The 20233-nt window shown below is 52.2% G+C and overlaps 1 protein-coding gene across 1 annotated transcript in view; it reads right to left on the bottom strand.

Annotated features, from left to right (window-relative positions):
• Positions 1 to 1529: 1529 nt before the first annotated feature.
• dmc1 (DNA meiotic recombinase 1) overlaps positions 1530 to 20233 on the bottom strand; it is a 179493-nt gene continuing 160789 nt past the window's right edge. The window contains exons 12-13 of the mRNA XM_072492545.1: positions 13127 to 13243; positions 1530 to 1992 (exon numbers count right to left, since the gene is read on the bottom strand). Coding sequence (XP_072348646.1) covers positions 1923 to 1992; positions 13127 to 13243 — 187 coding nt within the window. The 3' untranslated portion in view covers positions 1530 to 1922. The remainder of the gene's footprint in view (positions 1993 to 13126; positions 13244 to 20233) is intronic.

Here is a 20233-nt window from a genome sequence, read left to right as displayed (position 1 = left end):
CATGCCAGGTTGATCCCGGAAGAGAGATCTCCTGGCATTTACCGGCCGCCCACTTGGTAACAACTTGGTGTGGACTCTTTTGTGCTCTACTAAATAAAGGTATGGATTCATTTGACTCAAAATAATTTTTCTGTTCCAAAGATATGTAGCATTAACACTGCAGGAGAGGCCACCATATAATAAACATAATGGAGTATGATTTCATAGGCAGTAGAAAACAGTGGTATATCAATCATGTGCAATTACAGGTTTTCAACTTAGAGAAGGAGCTTACTCCATCTTGGAAGGGTTATAATACAATATGCCAGAGTTGAGAAGGATGTGTATTTCTGATTTATATTTTATTTTGTGTATACTAACAAACACAAATTAACAAATTATCCAAAGTACTGTTTTATCACTCAAAAAATCACTATTCATCTGAAGGCACTGTCCAAAAGAGATTCAACAAATCTACATTTTGAAAATAGTAATTTACCTATACTCCTCCTGGCTCTTCTTTTGGAAACATCATCTGTCAGGAAAGAAAACTCAAGAGCTCAAATGGGCCTTGTTGTCTTCTTTCTTTGACTTAATAGAGACACCAAAAGGTTCCCAGCCTTTGCATTGTGCTATATATGTGACATGTGTCTTGGTGATGCAGAAAGGTCATCTGGAGCATATTCTTCCACTCAAGAGAAAATAACCCCACAAACAACAAAAGCAGCATTGCATTTACAGGGCATGCAGAAATTGATTCTGTGACACACAAGAGCAGCTTCTTTTGTTAGAGGTCTGTTATTTGTAAGACCAGTGTCTATGCTGAAGAAAATAATGCAAGGACGAGCCCTGTTTAGGGGCTAGTGAATTGGAGGTATGAGTTCCCACGATAGGACTATATTCCAATTAACACTATATTCCAATTAATGCATTGAATAAATTTTAAATGATGTTCATACACTTGGTGATCATCTGAACCCTGAGATAAGGTGTAGCCTATAATTCACTCTCAGCTATTAGTTATTTGAAGTAGTACATACCAGCATGTCTAACTGCATGGGATACAATACGAGTAGGACTCTGACATGGAGGGAGTGTTTACAACCACCTGAAAGTTGATAGGTAGTGCTCTATTACAAGGTCAATTTTGTAGCAGGTGCAGGTTTGCATAATGTATACTGCACTGATACTAATGGATTTCTCACCGCATTACATACAAAGGTGCTGAAAATGTGATGGGGTAAGTTTTAAGGGAAATAATTGACACAGGAAATGTGTGCTATACATGAGAATTTATATATATTATATATAGTTTTATATACAATAATTAAATATTTATTGCTATGCCCGTGTGAAGAATGGAAAATATATTTTTAACCCCTAGGATCTCTTTCTAGTGATGTTGCCGTGGGTCCTCAGTTTCCTCAGCCTACATTGCAACCAACAGCCACTTCTCCACTTTGCAAAGTGCAGGATGTTTTACTATTTAGCTATAGATTTTATCAAATCAAAGCAGATATTTAAAAAATAAAGACGGAAGGTATGACCTTAATATGCAGACTGAACTTTATCCTCATGCCCTGGACCAATCAACCATTGCCCTCTAACCTCGCTGAACTCACCCGTGCAATCAGTGGGGTATTTTTCTCATGTTCTCTGTCACAGATCCAGTTCCACAGGTATTGGGGGTCCTTAGGCATTTCACCAAAGTGGCGCACTTGTGACAGCCTAGGTGAATGCTGGCAGGGTATCATAACACACATTGTTACACAGAATACCCAGTTTTGTCACAGTTACCTTCCCAACAATCCAACAATACGTTCAATCTTTTAATTTTCTGCACTTTGTAAATCAACAAGAACCTCTGAGCCTCTCCATGTCGACAACAACTGTCTCATATTGAGGAAAATTTAAAACTTCTGTTCATCTCCATTCAAGATGTCTCACTCCTTTGCATCGCTAATTCCTCCCATAGTGATGGCGAATGTAGCTTCATTCTCTGGTAAGTCTGGGCTGAGAATTGAAAAATCCTTTAAGTTAAAGACAAGGCCAAAACAGGGCTATTCCAAATAGCTTATAGCGCAGAAACAGGCCATTCAGCTCAACTAGATTATGCCAGATTTTTTCTCTCACAACCCTCCTCTCACTCTTTTTCATCTTATCCTATCAGTCATGTTATGTGCGCGCTGCACGAAGAGAGGTCCTTGCCCGAGTTGCTGCTGATACTTCACCCTGAGCTTTCTTGACAGTTTTTATCAGTGGTGGTTATCCTATCAGTATATCCTATCCTTATCTAGCTTCCCCTTAAATGTATCTATGCTATTGGCCTCAACTATTCCATGTAGTGACAAGTTTCATATTTTAACCACTCTCTGGGTAGATAAGTTTCTCCTGAATTCCCTATTGAATTTATTAGTAGTTGTCCATATTCATCAGCCCTAGTTCCGGTCTGCCAAGGAAGTGAAAACATCTTCTCTATGGTTATATTTGTTCTTGTAAGGATGCCCTTAAATTTTGTATGTAGCCTCACCACAAACTCCATATATCAAATGTTGCAACAGATTGCACAATTGGTGGTGAGCTGCAGATGTGTAATACCTGCTAGTTTTAGGGAGGTTGCTGAGTGAAGATTGGACTCGGAAGTAGAGGAGAGGGAAAAAGAAAGCATAATAAATTTGTGGGGAGGAAGAATTGTTTGTGGGGGGCGATTCTCTGCCCAGGTTGTGCCTGGTGCACATCCCGTTATTCCGGGAGAATAGCGGGCAAACTCCTAAACGGGGTTCACGCTGTACGCTGAACAGAGTGCAATGCTCGTGGCCGGTGCGGTGGCACCTGACGCGATTTGTTTGACACCCTAGCTGGGCGTGAACCGGATGATCATATTTAAACGAGCATTTAAATATGCTCGGACCGTTCGAAGCCGGCGTTCCCGGCTCCCCGGATTCTCCGTCTGCCCCAGGCTGGCACTGCCAGAGCGCAAGGGGTGGGGCCTAAAAGGAGCAGAGCCATGAAGGAGGCATCTGGTGACCCCACAGCGGGGTGTCATTTACCTGGGGAGGAGGGGTGTGCTGGTGCCAATGATTGGGGAGGGGGGGCTGATGCCGGCTAGAAGGGGCGGGGCATGGAGGGAGACACATTGGAAGGGCCCCGATACCAGCAAACCTTGGAGGGGTGGGAGTGGGGGGTGTCGTTTGAGATTGGGGGGTCCTTTAAAAAGGGAATCCCGATCTCTGTGAGGGTGGGCTTGCCTGCGTCTTATTCAGGTCCCATATATCACTTTTCCAGTGGGTTTCACCCCTGGCTTCAAAAAAATTAGTAAGTGGGGGAGAATTGTGATGGGGGAATTCGCACCAGTTTTCCCACCAGGTCATTCTTTGGGAGAATTCTGCCCTATGTCTTTATTTGTATGCTTATTTTCTCTTTATTTTCTTCCTATTTTTCTCTGCTTTCTTTTTCCTTTGTCTTGCCGGTGGTGCTCAGGCTTTCTGGGGCAGATTACTGGATCTGCTGTACTGAGGGGAATTAGAGGTTTTCATGAGAGTTATGGGGCGGGATTCTCCTTTCCGGGGACTAAGTTTCCACGCCGGCGGGAAAACCGGCGAGAACCACTCGGTGTCAACAGCCCCAAAAATTGTGGAATTCTCCGCACTTCCGGGGTCTAGGTGGACGGCGGAGGGGTTGGCGCTGCGCCAGCCGGCCCCGAAAGGACTGCACGAGCTTGCGCATGCGCCAAAGGGCTGGTGTGATCCCGCGCATGCGCGGAAACGCCAGAGTGTTTTGGCACATGCACGGAGGGTTCTCTTCTCTGCGCTGGCCATGACGGAGCCCTACAGGAGCCGGAGCGGAAGGAAGGAGTGCCCCCATGGCACAGGCCCGCCCGCAGATCGGTGGGCCCCGATCGCAGGCCAGGCCAGCGTGGGGGCCCCAACGGGGTCGGATCCTCCTGCGCCCTCCCAAGGACCACCCCCGCCGAATTACCCGGCAGGTCCCGCTGTGTGGGACCTCGGGCAAAATTCTCCGTAATCGTCGCGATGTCCACCGATCGGCGCCCAAAACGGCGCAAATCAGTCCGGCATCGCGCCGCCCCAAAGGTGCAGAATCCTCCGCATCTTGAGCGGCCGAGCCATAACCTTGAGGGGCTAGGCCCGCGCCGGACTGATTTCCGCCCCGCCAGCTGGCGGGAAAGGCCTTTGGTGCCACGCCAGCTGGCGCGGAAATGACATTGCTGGGCGGCGCATGCGCGGGAGTGTTAGCGGCCGCTCACGGCATCCCCGCGCATGCGCATTGGAGGGGGTCTCTTCCGCCTCCGCCATGGTGGAGACCATGGTGAAGGCAGAAGGAAAAGAGTGCCCCCATGGCACAGGCCCGCCCGCAGATCGGTGGGCCCCGATCGCGGGCCAGGCCACCGTGGGGGCACCCCCCCGGGGCCAGATCGCCCCGCGCCCCCCCCAGGACCCTGGAGCTCGCCCGTGCCGCCTTGTCCCGCCGGTAAGAGAGGTGGTTTAATCCACGCCGGCAGGACAGGCATTCCAGCAGCGGGACTTCGGCCCATCTGGGCCGGAGAATCGCCGGGGTGGGCGGGGGGGGGCCCGCCAACCGGCACGGCGCGATTCCCGGGTCCGCCGAATCTCCGGTGCCGGAGAATTCGGCAACCGGCGGGGGCGGAATTCACGCCAGCCCCCGGCGATTCTCCGACCCGTCGGGGGGGTCAGAGAATTCCGCCCCATGTCTTTTAAAAAAAAAATAATTTTTATTGAGAGGTTTTCACAAAATATCAACAACAGAATGAAAAAGGAACCCAATAGGATTAAATACAGAACAAAATAAAACAACCCCCGTGCCCACCTCCTCCTATACATAAATAATAAATTAACACCCCGAATTAACACAAAGCAAACATATACACCCACCCCCCCCACCCCCCGGCTGCTGCTGACCATTGCCTACCGTTCTGCCAGGAAGTCCAAGAACGGTTGCCACCGCCTGAAGAACCCTTGTACCGATCCCCTTAAGACGAATTTCACCATCTCCAATGTAATAAACCCCGCCATATTGTTTATCCAGGATTCCACGCTTGGGGGCCTCGCATCGTTCCACTGAAGAAGAGTCCTTTGCCGGGCTACCAGTGATGCAAAGGCCAGAATACCGGCCTCTTTCGCCTCCTGCACTCCCGGTTCCCAAATATTGCGAGCCCCCAGCCCGGTTTGACCCTGGATCCTACCACCCCTGACACCGTCCTCGCTACGCCCTTCCAAAATTCCACCAGATCTGGGCATGGCCAGAACATATGGGTGTGATTTGCTGGGCTCCCTGAGCACCTAACACACCTGTCCTCACCCCCAAAGAACCGGCTCATCCTTGTCCCGGTCATGTGTGCCCTGTGCAGCACCTTAAACTGTATGAGGCTGAGCCTCGCGCACAAAGAGGAAGAGTTCACCCTCCCAAGGGCATCTGCCCACGTCCCCTCCTCAATCTCCTCTCCCAACTCCTCCTCCCACTTACCTTTCAACTCCACCACCGAGGCCTCCTCCTCCTCTTGCATCACCTGGTAAGTTTCTGAGATCTTCCCCCCCCCCCGAGAGCACACTGTCCTGTAATGTGATGGCAGCAGCCGTGGGAATTCCACCACTTGCCACCTGGCAAACGCCCTTACCTGTAAATATCTAAAGGTGTTCCCCGGGGGAGCCCACACTTCTCCTCCAGCTCACCCAGGCTCGCGAACTTTGCATCCACAAACAGGTCCCCCAACCTTCCTATCCCTGCCCTGTGCCACCCCGAAAAACCTCCATCTATTCTCCCTGGGACAAACCGGTGGTTCCCCCATATTAGGGTCCACACCAGGCCCCAACTTCCCCCCGGTGCCGCCTCCACTGCCCCCAGATTTTGAGGGTAGCCGCCACTACTGGGCTCGTGGTATACCTCATTGGAGGGAGCGGCAGCGGCGCTGTTGCCAGCGCCTCCAGACTCGTACCCTCACAAGACGCCATCTCCAGCCTCTTCCATGCAGCCCCCTCCCCCTCCATCGCCCACTTGCGCACCATCGCCGCATTGGTGGCCCAGTAGTACCCACAGAGGTTGGCAGTGCCAGCCCCCCCATCCCTACTCCGCTCCAGGAACACCCTTCTCACCCTCGGAGTACCTCACGCCCACACAAACCCCGTTATGCTCCTGTTGACCCGCCTAAAGAAGGCTTTCGGGATAAAAATTGGGAGGCACTGGAACAGGAACAAAAACCTTGGGAGCACCATCATCGTAACTGACAGCACCCTACCCGCCAGGGACAGAGGCAACGCGTCCCACCTCTTGAACTCCTCCTCTATTTGCTCCACCAGCCTCGTGAAATTAAGTCTATGCAGGGCCCCCCAGCTCCTGGCCACCTGGACCCCCAAATACCTGAAGCTCCTCTCCACCCTTTTTAGTGGGAACTCGCCAATCCCCCTCTCCTGGTCCCCTGGGTGAACCACGAACAATTCGCTCTTCCCCATGTTGAGCTTGTACCCTGAGAAATCCCCGAACTCCCTGAGGATCCTCATTACCTCCTGCATTCCCCCCCCCACCGGGTCAGCCACATATAGCAGCAAGTCGTCCGCATAGAGCGACACCCTATGCTCCTCCCACCCCGCACCAACCCCCTCCAGTTCCTCAACTCCCTCAGTGCCATAGCCAGGGGTTCAATTGCCAGTGCGAAGAGCAGGGGGGACAGGGGACACCCCTGTCTCGTCCCTCGATGCAACCGGAAGTACTCAGACCTCCTCTTGTTCGTGTCCACACTCGCCATCGGGACCTCGTACAACAGCCTAACCCACCTGACAAAGCCCTCCCCAAACCCAAACCTCTTCAGCACCTCCCACAAGTACCCCCACTCTACCCTATCGAAGGCCTTCTCAGCGTCCATCGCCACCACTATCTCCGCCTCCCCCTCCCTCGCCGGCATCATAATAATATTCAGGAGTCTCCGCACATTCGCGTTCAACTGCCTCCCCTTCACGAACCCCGTCTGGTCTTCGTGGATCACCTGCGGCACACAATCCTCAATTCTCGTGGCTAAGACCTTCGCCAGCACCTTGGCATCTACGTTTAACAACAAAATCGGCCTGTAAGACCCACACTTCAGGGGATCCTTGTCCCACTTCAGGATCAAGGAGATCAGTGCCCGGGACATCGTCGGGGGCAAAGCCCCCCCCCCCCCCTGCCTCATTGAAGGTCCTAACTAGCAACGGGCCCAACAGGTCCACATATTTCTTGTAGAATTCGACTGGGAACCGTCCGGCCCCAGTGCCTTCCCTGCCTGCATGCTCCCTATCCCTTTGGCCAGTTCCTCCAGCCCAATTGGGGCTCCCAATCCCGCCACCAGTCCCTCCTCCACCTTCGGAAACCTCAATTGGTTCAGAAAGCGGCCCATCCCTCCCTCCTCCAGTGGGGGCTTGGACTGATACAGTTCCTCATAAAAGTCCCTGAAGACCCCATTGATGCCAACCCCACTCCGCACCACACTCCCTCCCCTATCCTTAACTCCCCCGATCTCCCTAGCTGCGTCCCGCTTCCGAAGCTGATGCGCCAGCATCCGACTTGCCTTTTCCCCATACTCATAAATTGCCCCCTGGGCCTTCCTCCACTGTGCCTCCGCCTTCCTGGTGGTCAACAGGTCGAATTCGGCTTGGAGGCTATGCCTCTCCCTCAACAGTCCCTCCTCAGGCACCTCCGCATACCTCCTGTCTACCCTCACCATCTCCCCCACCAGCCTCTCCCTCTCCCTCTGCTCTCTCCTCTCCTTGTGGGCCCTAATGGAGATCAGCTCTCCCCTAACCACCGCCTTCAGCGCCTCCCATACCATCCCCACTCGGACCTCCCCGTTATCGTTGACCTCCAGTTATCTCTCTATGCTTCCTCGGACCCACTCACTCACCTCCTCGTCCGCCAACAGCCCCACCTCCAAGCGCCACAATGGGCGCCGGTCCCTCTCCTCCCCCAGCTCTAGGTCTACCCAATGCGGGGTGTGATCCGAAATGGCTATCGCCGAGTACTCGGTATCCTCTACTCTCGCTATCAACGCCCTACTCATAATAAAACAATCCGGGAATAAGCCTTATGAACATGCGAGAAGAACGAAAATTCACTAGCCCTCGGCCTTGCAAATCTCCAAGGGTCCACCCCTCCCATTTGGTCCATAAACCCGTCAGCACTTTAGCCGCCGCCGGCTTCCTACCCGTCCTAGAACTGGAGCGATCCAGTGCCGGATCCAACACCGTGTTAAAGTCCCCCCCCCATTATCAGTCCCCCCACTTCCAAGTCCAGGATCCGACTCAACATGCGCCGCATAAAACCCGCATCATCCCAGTTCGGGGCATACACGTTGACCAGCACCACCCTCTCCCCTTGCAGCTTACCACTTACCATTACGTACCTGCCGCCATTGTCTGTCACAATGCTCGACGCCTCGAACGACACCCTATTTCCCACCAAGATCGCCACCACCCGATTTTTGGCATCCAGCCCCGAATGAAACACCTGACCTTCCCACCCCTTCCTCAATCTTACCTGGTCTGCCACCTTCAGGTGTCTCCTGGAGCATGACCACATCCGCCTTCAGCCCCTTCAGGTGCGCGAACACCCGGGCCCGCTTGACCGGCCCGTTCAGTCCCCTTACATTCCAGGTTATCAGCCGGATCTGGGGCTACCCGCCCCCTCCGCCGTCGACTAGCCATAACTCCTCCTCGGCCAGCCACGTGCCCGCACCCCACGCCCGGCCCGTTCCCCACGGCGGCAGACCCCCGTCCCAACCCCCTCGACTCGCTCCAGCTCCCCCTTGACCATACCAGCAGCAACCCGGTTCCCGGGTTCCCCCTTCAATCCCACGCGTGGGAAACAACCCTCGCTTCCCCGCCCCAGCCCTGCCCCCTCCAGCCTTCAGCGTGGGAAAAAGCCCCCGCTTTCTACCTGTCCGGCCCCGCCACCTCTGACGCAGCTCCTTTTACAGGCCCAGTCCCCTCACCCCCGACTCGGGCCTCACCCTCCACCGCGGGGCCCCATCCCCCCTACCGGCCATCCACCCCTACTCCATTTACGTACCCCCCTCCAAGAGCCCACCCGACAGACCCAACCAAAACAGTGCCCAACCCACCCTAACCACCCACACCGAACCAAAAAGAAACGAGAGCAAAGAACCTCCCCTCAAAATGTAACACACCAACAGCAATCCCAGACCACCCATCCCGACCCTCAGTTTGTGTCCAGCTTCTCAGCCTGAACAAAGGCCCACGTCTCCCCCGGAGGTGCCGGTCCTTGTAGGTGACCCACAGTCGCGCCAGCTGCAGCATGCCAAACATCACCCCCTTCCTGTGCAGCACCACCTTCGCCCGGTTGTACCCGGCCCTCTTCTTCGAACCTCCGCGTTCTCCCACCTGCTGCTCCTCTCTTTCTTGGCCCACCTGAGCACGCACTCCCGATCAGCAAACCGATAGAACCGCACCAGCACCGCCCACGGCGGCTCGTTAGCCTTGGGCCTCCTCGCCAGCACTCTATGGGCCCCTTCCAGCTCCAGGGGCCCCTGGAAGGACCCCGCTCCCATCACCGAGTTTAACATGGTGTCCACCTAGGCCCCCACGTCCGACCCCTCTAGCCCCTCCGGGAGGCCCAGAATCCGCAAATTCTTCCGCCTCGACCGATTCTCCATCTCCTCAAACCGTTCCTGCCATTTCTTATGGAGCGCCTCGTGCGCCTCCACCTTTACCGCAAGGCCTAAGATCTCGTCCTCGTTGTCGGAGATCTTGGGCGAAATTTTCACCAACGGCGCGATGTCCGCCGACTGGCGCCAAAAACGGCACCAATCAGACGGGCATCGCGCCGGCCCAAAGGTGCGGAATGCTCCACATCTTTGGGGGCCGAGCCCCAACATTGAGGGGCTAGGCCGGCGCCGGAGGGAGGCGCCGGAGGGATTTCCGCCCCGCCAGTTGGCGGAAATGGCGTTTGTTGCCCCGCCAGCTGGCGCGGAAATGCGGCGCATGCGCGGGAGCGTCAGCGGCCGCCGACAGTTTCCCGCGCATGCGCAGTGGGGAGAGTCTCTTCCGCCTCCGCCATGGTGGAGGCCGTGGCGGAGGCGGAAGGGAAAGAGTGCCCGCACCGCACAGGCCCGCCCGCGGATCGGTGGGCCCCGATCGCGGGCCAGGCCACCGTGGGGGCACCCCCCGGGGTCAGACCGCCCCGCGCCCCCCCCAGGACCCCGGAGCCCGCCCACGCCGCCTGGTCCCGCCGGTAAATACCAGCTTTGATTAACGCCGGTGGGACAGGCAATTTCTGGGCGGGACTTCGGCCCATCCGGGCCGGAGAATTGAGCGGGGGGTCCCGCCAACCGGCGCGGCCCGATTCCCGCCCCCGCCCAATCTCCGGTACCGGAGACTTCGGCGGGGGCGGGATTCACGGCGGCCAACGGCCATTCTCCGACCCGGCGGGGGGTCGGGGAATGACGCCCCTTTTGTCGGACCTCGCGGATCGCTACCCCCTGGGCCGTCTGGGTCTCCAGCAGCTTGTCGATAGAAGCCTTCATCGGCTCCAGCAGGTCCGCTTTGATCTCCCTGAAGCAGCACTGGATAGCCTCCTGCTGCTCCTGCGCCCACTGCATCCACGCTGCCTGGTCCCCACCCGCCGCCATCTTGCTCTTCTTCCCTCGCACTTTCTTTGGGTTCACCACTTTTTTAGTCGCCCCGCTCCAGGTCCAAGCCATACACTGTCGGGGTAATATTGCAATCTTCTTCCCACACCAGGAAATGTCGAAAAAATTCCGTTGGGGTCCCTGAAGAGCCCAAAAGTCCGTTCCAAGCGGGACCTGCCGAACGTGCGACTTAGCTCTGCATAGCCGCAACCGGAAGTCGTGTGGGACCATGTCAAACCCACTCGGGTGGGACTGGCCAAAAACGGATGGCCGCTCGGCCCATCGGGGCCCGGAGAACTGCCGGGGGGCCACTGCCAACGGCCCTCAACCGGAGTGGCGTGAACCCCGCACCGCCCAAAAAACAGTGCCAGAGAATACGGCAGCCAGCGTCGGGGCGGGATTCGCGCCGCCCACCCCCAGGATTATCAGACCCAAATATTCCTTCCAATCACATGAAAGTCATTACATTAATGTAAATTCCAATTACATTGATAGGGGGTAAGAGTAAGAGGCTGCTGTGGGGCATAAGAGGCGGGAGTGAGGGTAATGGGGGAAATAGGAGGGGTTTGTGGGAGGATAGGTGCTAGGAGGTCAGGAGGGGAAGGAAAGGAGACTTGTCTGCTTGTGGTGGCAGGCGATGAGAATAGGAGGCCGATGGTGGTAATGGGGGGGGGAGGAATGGCTGGATATGAAGCTAGTGGTGTGTTGCAGGGGAATGGGCCTGGAGAGGGGACAATCCTGCTCGGCTCCTCAGATAAATAAATTTGAAAAACCATTTTGTAGGTCACCATATGGTTCCAATCTGCTGTTACTGACTCGAACTGAATTCCTCGGGATAAACCAATTGATCTTGTCACTTAATGGAATTAATTTATAACAAATTAACTTCTGAAGCACGTCATAATCTTGAATACCAATATTATGTCATCAACTATCAACAAACAACAAGGGGGCTCTACTCAGCTTGACTCCCCTGAACCTTGTAATTACATTCTCTTGTGAGATGGATCCGGCAGTCAGGGCTACAATTAGGGATGGAACATTGGGAGTGGAACTCAGGTCTACCAGCTTTCTTCCCCACTTACACTGGCCAAAATGTCCCAATCAAGCATTTGGAGGTATGTTAGGCCACATGTCAAGCCAGAGCTTTGTGAATGTGCCTGGGGCCATTCAGCTGACCTGGGGAGTTCTCCTAGATGAGGTCATAATGGACTCAAACACTTCTTCAGTGTTTCCCTCCCTACCCCCTCCTCTAACCAAAAAAAAAACAACCGCTGTAAAGATCAAGAGGAAGGCTCGAGGGCAGGTAGAAGTAGAAAGAAGTTGAACCGTGACATCACAGCCTGCAGGTAAGGAATTGCCTGGTGACTGGTAAGTAGTTTTTCTTTTCTTTTCCCTCAGGTGTTATCGTGCGGGGCGCAGAGGTTGCTGAGTGAGTGGAAAAAAAAATGGGGCAGCACGGTAACATTGTGGATAGAACAATTGCTTCACAGCTCCAGGGTCCCAGGTTCGATTTTGGCTTGGGTCACTGTCTGTGTTGGGTGGGGTTACTGGGTTATGGGGATAGGGTGGAGATGTTGACCTTGGGTAGGGTGCTCTTTCCAAGAGCCGGTGCAGACTTGATGGGCCGAATGGCCTCCTTCTGCACTGTAAATTCTATGATAATCTATGATGATAATCAGCAGGACCGATTCTGCTGTTCACAAGAACTTGCTCCATTCAGGGCCAATTAACAAACAGAAAATGATAATCAATCCCAAAAGGGTCAGCTGTAATTGAGACAACAGCTTGCCTGAGCTGCTACATCTCCAAGTAAACCCATTCTGTGGCATGGCACATATAGTCACCTAACCAGGTTATATAAATGACCCTGTTCCTAAAATATGGGATGGAGTCATTACTGAGTGAAGATAGCTTCCTCGGATGTCCTGTTTATAAGGCAAGTAGTTCAAGGCACTCTGCACTCAGGGTAATCTTGATTTTGCAATGAGCACTAATGGCACTGAAGTTATACTTTATTTCTGTTAAAAGAAAAATCAGCAAAATGCCAATGAAAACAACTATCATAATTATTCCATCATGGCATATTCAGGTAACGAATGAAAAGTAAATTAAATCTGTCGGCAGGATTAACCTAGAAAACCTAGAAAGACTTGGATCATGGCCTGTTCCTGCTCCTAACATTTCCTTGTCCTCATTAATTCTTCACAAAGCGCATGTTTTTATATGAGCTACATTATTAATGGCAAATACGTTATAATTATAGCTGGAAAATATGTGGTGTAACATCTCATAAATGTTTGATCTTACTGTTATAATATTATTTGCTAAAGTATTAAAAATTTACATACCGCTAATGATAGTGATAGCAATAATTTCAGGATCTATCCGAGTAATAACAAACCATTTTTCCTACTTAGTCAAGTTTCTCAATGGTACGTCCCGTGAATATGGAGCTTTACATATGCACTGAATATTGTTGGCGTAAGGTCATATTACCTATCATAGATTTTTGCAATGCGCAGTTCACCTCGTCCCTTCCGCAGACTAATCCTTGTAGTAGATGCGTGAGCCAGAATGTGACCACCAATCGGTTTCTTTGGGTCTGCCTGGAAACTTGGCAAGACATCAAGGAACAAAAATTGATTAGAACAAGAGATAAAACATGTTGCGGAAGCAAGCTGTAGAACATACAGAATATGAGCTAGTCTGTGCACTAAACAGACACAAGCTTTGCTACTACGGCTGCTCAGTGCCTGTTCTCTTGAGCAGAGTTCCAACAAGACATGAAGAGTGCTCCAGATGACATATACAGATAACTTTCAGATCTGCGTGGCAAAATAATTGTGTGGTTTTTTTTTACAGTTCCTGCATATCAGCAGCAGGTATGAGCACAGGCTAAATTTTAAACAATAACAGAAAATACTGGACAATCTTTGAGGCTAAATTTTAACCTTTGTTTAATTAAGAAAATTAATTTCCGTATAATTTTAATTGCAAACATAGCAATCACCTGTGTGCAGTACATTTGTATGTACTGATGAGCAGATTTTCTAATGTCAAACCCAGGACTGCTTGAGGTAATGCTCCCTTAAAACACGACCAGATTTCCCTTTTCAGCCCTTCAGGTGCCACACATCCTCAGTTTTTATCATTGGACACTCGGAATCAAATGCAATGTCCATAAATAAGTGCCTTTTCTTCTTTTCAAAGTCAATTCCTCACCAAGTCCTGATGAAACCACGCAATGTTGATGCATTAAACATCCACAATGAAATGAAATGAAATGAAAATCGCTTATTGTCACGAGTAGGCTTCAATGAAGTTACTGTGAAAAGCCCCTAGTCGCCACATTCGGCGCCTGTTCAGGGAGGCTGGTACGGGAATTGAACCGTGCTGCTGGCCTGCCTTGGTCTGCTTTAAAAGCCAGCGATTTAGCCCAGTGAGCTAAACCATTGTGGGGCAAAGCATCACATAAACGGTGGCAATTGTTGGGCTGATCATGCTTTCTATGACCTATCTATGTAATAGACTAATAAGGTGGTCCGAGCAAACAATCAATCCCATAATTTATATTGGACATGAGTTTCTTTAAATTATATGTAGATGCTTTCCAGCATGGCATACCTCTCATTACTTTTATGTTACTGTTTCAACATTTCAAAAGTTCTGTCAATCTGGTCATTTTAAGTAGGTTTATGAAATATTTAACAGCGCTCATTTTCTTGGGGTGAATATTACAGGAATTGGGATGATTTGCTCGCTTGCTAACGGCCCCCCACCTGCCCTGTTCCCCTTTCTTCCTGCCTTTTAGCCTGAGTTGCAAAAGTTGCAGGTTGACCTCCTCCATTTGCTATCAACAGCCACACACATTATTGTGCTGGAGGTTGAATGAGGCCCTTAGTTGGCCAACTCATGACCAATTAAGGGCCTCAACAGGCCGAGAGGGCGGGCGGACTGGCTGAGGCCTTTCCTGCCCATCATAATATAGAAAACATCTCAGGTGTGGGCAAGAAGACAGGCAGCTACAACCACCTGCTTTATTTTATATGCCCCCCTCCTGCATGCAAATAAGCTGGGGAGGAGGGGGCGTGTAAAATCTCCTCCCCAGTATATAATCGGAAATTTAGAACAAACCTACAATAGCGTGTGAAAATAATAATTATCATTCCTAAAGCAAAGCCAAATCAAGTTTATTTGCAACCATTATGACGTGATGATTTCTTCAAATACAGGAAGGGTTGTGTTGGAAGTATTGCCCCAAATAACAAGATTCCCTTTCAAATAAATAACTAAAATGATCTGTTCAAACATTGGTGTATTAGTCCCTACCAGGCATCGCATAAGTGGCCAAATATTGAAAGTAATCTGTACTCATCAAGCTATGGGACGAATGGCCTCCTTCTGCACTGGTCATTCTATGATTCTATCAGAATGCTGTTTCAAGATTTCTTTGCGAAGATCACTGTTTAAGAGTGTGGTCCCCATGCAGTGCCTGGGGCTGTGGGACACCCTATACAACCCTGTGCTGTGGCCCCGCACAGTGACCAGGGCTGTCATCCCCCATGCACGGCTCTAGGTTGTGGCTTCCGCATAGTGCCCGGGGCTCTGGCCTCTCATCCGAAAGAAGAGTTTCAGAATCACAGAAATCATGCAAGGGCTTGTGTCAGTGAAAAAAATAGGTAACATATTTTCTTATCTGTTGCTGTTGGGGCAATGTGTCTCACACACATATTTTTGATTTTGGGGAATAAACACCCACACAAGTACTCTAGTTATTGACACTGTATTAGGAGTAAAGAAGGGGCGGGATTCTCCGACCCTCCGGGAGCCGGCGTGAATCACACCACACCGCCGACTGCCGAATTCTCCAGCACTGGGGTTTTGGCAGGGGCGGGAAACGCACCGTGCCGGTCGCGGCAGCTGGCAGGAGCCCCCCCGAGCGATTCTCCGGCCCGCGATGGGCCAAGCGGCTGCCCGTTTTCGGCCAGTCCCGCCGGCGTAAAACAAACCAGGTCTGTACCGGCGGCCTGCAGAGTCCTCGGGGCGGCGCGGGGGGGATCTGGCCCCAGGGGGTGCCCCCACGGTGGCCTGGCATGGGATTGGGGCCCACCGATCCGCGGGCAGCCTGTGCCGTGGGGGCACTCTTTCCCTCCGTGCTGGCTGCTGTCAACCTCCGCAATGGCCGGCGCGGAGAAGAACCACCCTGCGCATGCGCTGGGATGACACCAGCACACGCTGGCGCTCCCGCGCATGCGCAAACTTGCGCCGGCCGGCGGAGGCCCTTCGGCATCGGTTGGCACGGCGCCAAGCCCTTCCTCGCCGGCTGCCGCGACGCCAACCCCGCCGGAGCTGGCCTAGCCCCTGAAGGTGCGGAGGATTCCGCACTGTCCGGGCGGCCCAATGCCGGAGTGGTTCACGCCACTCCTCGGCACCAGTACAGCCCGCCCCGCGGGGTAGGGGAGAATCCCGCCCCTGATGTTCATTCAGAAGGTTAAGGATTTTTCACTGAGTAGATTAAAACATACTTTTTTTAATAAATGTTTTTATTGGGTTTTTGAACAAAGTATATTTACCATTATGTACACAGAATAAGAAATATATATATACATATATGGAAAAGAAGGGCATACCCAAACATACCAAAAAAAAAGTAAATAATAAAAAATGAAATAAAAAATAATATAGAATAACTGGTAGGGTATTGTGCACCTGCTCAACAGCAGCAACTCTGTACAACTGGCAAAATTATTATTTACAACACATAAGTAGGCGGTTGTTTGCGGGGGGGGGGTCTCGCGCTCACCTACAATTCAGCCGTTCCTCCCGTCTTTCGCCTGTATTTTCCTTGTTCTCTGTTCCTGGAGATGCCAAGTTTGTTATCGTAACCCGTGCCCTCCTTCCGGCTGTCATTTCCCTGCCTCCCCCTCACCTCCCTGGTTCTCCTCTCTTGTTCCCTGACCCTTCCCTCTCCCCCCCCCCTCCTGTGATTTGCCTTTCTTTCCTCTTAGGTTTAGCTGTCCCCCCCACCTCCCGGTCTATCTCTCCCTCTCAGGCTTTGGCTACTTTCCCCTGATTCTTGGCTACCTGGCTATTCTTCTGCTTGTTTGTTGGCCACAAACAGGCCCCGAAAGAATTGGGTGAATGGCCCTCACGTTCTGTGGAAGCCGTCGTCTGACCCTCGGATGGCGAATTTGATTTTCTCCATTTGAAGAGATTCCGAGAGGTCGGACAGCCAGTCTGCAGCTTTGGGTGGTGCTGCTGACCGCCAGCCGAACAGGATTCTACGGCAGGCGATCAGGGAGGCAAAGGCAAGGGCTTCCGCCCTCCTCCCCAGGAATAGATCTGGCTGGTCTGAAACTCCGAAGACCGCCACTTTCGGGCATGGCTCCACCTTCATCCCCACCACTTTCGACATTGCCTCGAAGAAGGCTGTCCAGTACCCCGCAAGTCTGGAGCAAGACCAGAACTTTTGGGCGTGGTTGGCTGGCCCTCCTTGGCACCATTTACATCTATCCTCCACCTCCGGGAAGAACCTACTCATACGGGTTCTTGTTAAGCGGGCTCTATGTACCACTTTTAGTTGCGTCAGGCTGAGCCTTGCGCACGTGGAGGTGGAGTTAACCCTGTGCAGTGCTTTGCTCCAGAGTCCCCACCCTATTTCAATCCCCAGGTCCTTCTCCCATTTCTTTATTGTTGCGTCCAGTACAGTGTCGGCCCTCTCTACCAGTCGGTCATACATGTCGCTAGTTTCCTTAATCTAGTATGCTTGCGTCCAGTAACTCTTCCAGTAATGTCTGTCGTGATGGTTGTGGGTACGTCCTTGTCTCCTTTCGGAGGAAGTTTTTGAGTTGTAGATAGGTGAAAACATACTTGACCTCATCTTCACCAATCTATCTGATGCAGATGCATCTATCATTAGAATATTAGTGGGAATGACTGCCACACAGTCCTTATGGAATTGAAGTTCCATCTTCACACTTTGCATAGGATACTTTCCATTATGTTGTTTAGCACCACCACAGCTGGATCAAAAACCTAGGATTCCCTTCCTCATAGCATTGTGAGTGCACCCACACCAGATGGACTAGATCAGGGTTTTTCAAAGTGCAGGTCTCGATCCCGCAGGTGGGTTGTGGGCACGTGTTGGGAGGGTCGCAGCATTCCCGGGCTGGTCCCGATCGCGGAGAAGTGTCCATCAGCCGCTATCGGCTTTTAAATGCGGACGAAATGAGGCTGCGACCATAAGTGGCAGCAGTGAGCAGGTTGCGTGCCCTGCACGTACACTTAACGTCAAGCGCCTTGTTGGTATGTGCTCTTGGCACCCAACTACAGAGGAGAGCTTCTTCCATTTTTTAGCTGCTAGCAAGCATGGCAAGAGGACTGTGAAGCTGGATTGTTTTGTTACAAGGAAGAGACGTCCAGAGCCACAAATAGACAGTGTAACTACTGGCCAGGATCTCACATCTGAATCTGCTGAAGAGAGCTGCTCAGGAGAATCCACAGCAGGACAGAGCAGTGCTAGTGTTATCTCTGTACAGAGCTCCAGGGCCATTGGGGAACAGCCTACAAAGAAGAAACATAACTCTGGAACAAACAGTATAAAGATGGGGAGGGATTCTGCGATCCTGAGGCTAAGTGTTGACGCCGTCGGAAACGCTATCGCGTTTCTCGACGGCGTCAACACGGCCTCAGTATCGGCAATTCTGGCCTCCACAGGGGGCTAGCATGGCACTGGTGCGGTTCACGCTGCTCCAGCTGCTGATCCCAGTGTCAAATGGGCGCTGCGGGATCCGCGCATGCGCAGTGGCACTGGCGCCAACGCACACATGCGCAGTGGCTTCCTTCAACGCGCCGGCCCCAACGCAACATGGCGCAGGACTACAGGGGCCAGCACGGAAGAAAGGAGGTCGCCAGCCAGAGAGGCCGGCCCACCGATCGATGGGCCCCGATTGCAGGCCAGGCCACATCGGAGGACCCCCCGGGATCGGACCACCCCTCCCCCCGAGTTCCCGCCGGCTGAGAGTAGGTGTGGATGGCTCCGGCGGGACTCAACATTTTTACGATGGCTGCGCGGCCCATCCCGAGCCGAGAATCGGCGGGCCGGCCGCGTAGGGTGGCCCCTAACCAGCGGCGTGCCAACCACGCCGGCGGCAACGGTGCCGATCCTGCGGAGAATTGCCTGCCGGCGTCAGGGCGGTGTGGCGTGATTCGCGCCGGTCGCGGGGATTCTCTGGCCCGGCCCCAGGCTGAGAGAATCCCGCCCATGATTTCTTGAAGTATGGTTTTGTTAATTGTGCTAATTCAAATAAAGATGCTGTTGCTGATTTTCTCCTTGGTTCAATTGCTCTGTTTTATTACCTTTGCTCTCGAGTCGCCAGGTATCTTTATGATACCGCCACGAGGTTCAAGTCCGAGTAATGATCAATAACCCAATACACTGATTAGTAAGATTTAAATCACAGCACATTTATTATACACAGTAATCGCTACTCATGCACAAATTCTACGTCTAAGCTACTTCTACAACTAACAGGCCTATACTTAACTTCGGACTGGCCCATCAGGTCAGGGAAACAAATGGCCTTTTGTTCGGGTTCTGAGTCTGCGGGATTTGAAGTTGGTACGGATTGGTAGCTAGGAGCGCCTATCTCATAGCGAGCATTGAATTAAGACTTACTTCCGTCGGGAGTCACTGCACCGGTCACGGTCAATGTTTGTTCGTGTTGCTGGGTGACCCGGGCACGACGCAGAGGTGAAGAGAGAGTGAAGAGCGGTGAAGAGAGCGATTTGAACTTGATGCTCAACTCTTATAGTCCCCAGGGGCTTCCCGCCTTTCGGGGCGGACCCTGTACCTGGTCCCAAGTGATTGGACTTTGTCCCAATCGCTTGGTTCGATTTTCTTCAATACTGGAGCGGTTCCCTGTTCGATGGGCGGTCTTGAGGTGCTCGTTCACCTCCTTTGTGTTGGCTCCTGCTGGCGCCGAGGAGTCTGGCTTTTCTTTGTGTGTCCAAAATGTTACTTATTGTTCCCGGGGATTGCTCATCAGTATGCAGATGGCTGCTACTTTGTTATGCTGATGGCCGCTGGTATCGATGTTGTCTGGCTTTTGCAGAGGTAAATACACAGCAAACCTGCCGCCGCTGGTTTCTGTCTTGTTGGCTGACTTTCCCATCAGCCTTTGCCGTTCGCCATTTTAAATCGGGAGTTGGCCAATTTAGGTGGTTACAATGCAAAGCCGGGTCAGCAGTGGTTATCATTGCTGCCTCATGGCGCCGAGGACCCAGGTTAGATCCCGGTTCTGGGTCACTGTCCATGTGGAGTTTGCACATTCTACCCTTGTTTGTTTGGGTTTCACCCCCACAACCTAAAGATGTGTAGGTTAGGTGGGTTGGCCACACTAAATTGTCCCTTAATTGGAAAAAATAATTGGGTACTCTAAATTTTTTTAAAAATGCAACGCCCATGTGTGTTATATGCAGGGCAGCACTGGCAAATGAGAAGAGAAGTTTCAGATTTTGAAAGAGAAAAATTCCATTTGATTTTGAGACCTCAGAGTCAATTATCAACTTAAGAGCTGACTCCAAATGAAAAGACTAAACTGC

The sequence above is a fragment of the Scyliorhinus torazame genome, chromosome 29 (genome assembly GCF_047496885.1).
Source record: "Scyliorhinus torazame isolate Kashiwa2021f chromosome 29, sScyTor2.1, whole genome shotgun sequence".
Classification (NCBI taxonomy): Eukaryota; Metazoa; Chordata; class Chondrichthyes; order Carcharhiniformes; family Scyliorhinidae; genus Scyliorhinus; species Scyliorhinus torazame.
This window is presented reverse-complemented; position numbering and strand designations above follow the sequence as displayed.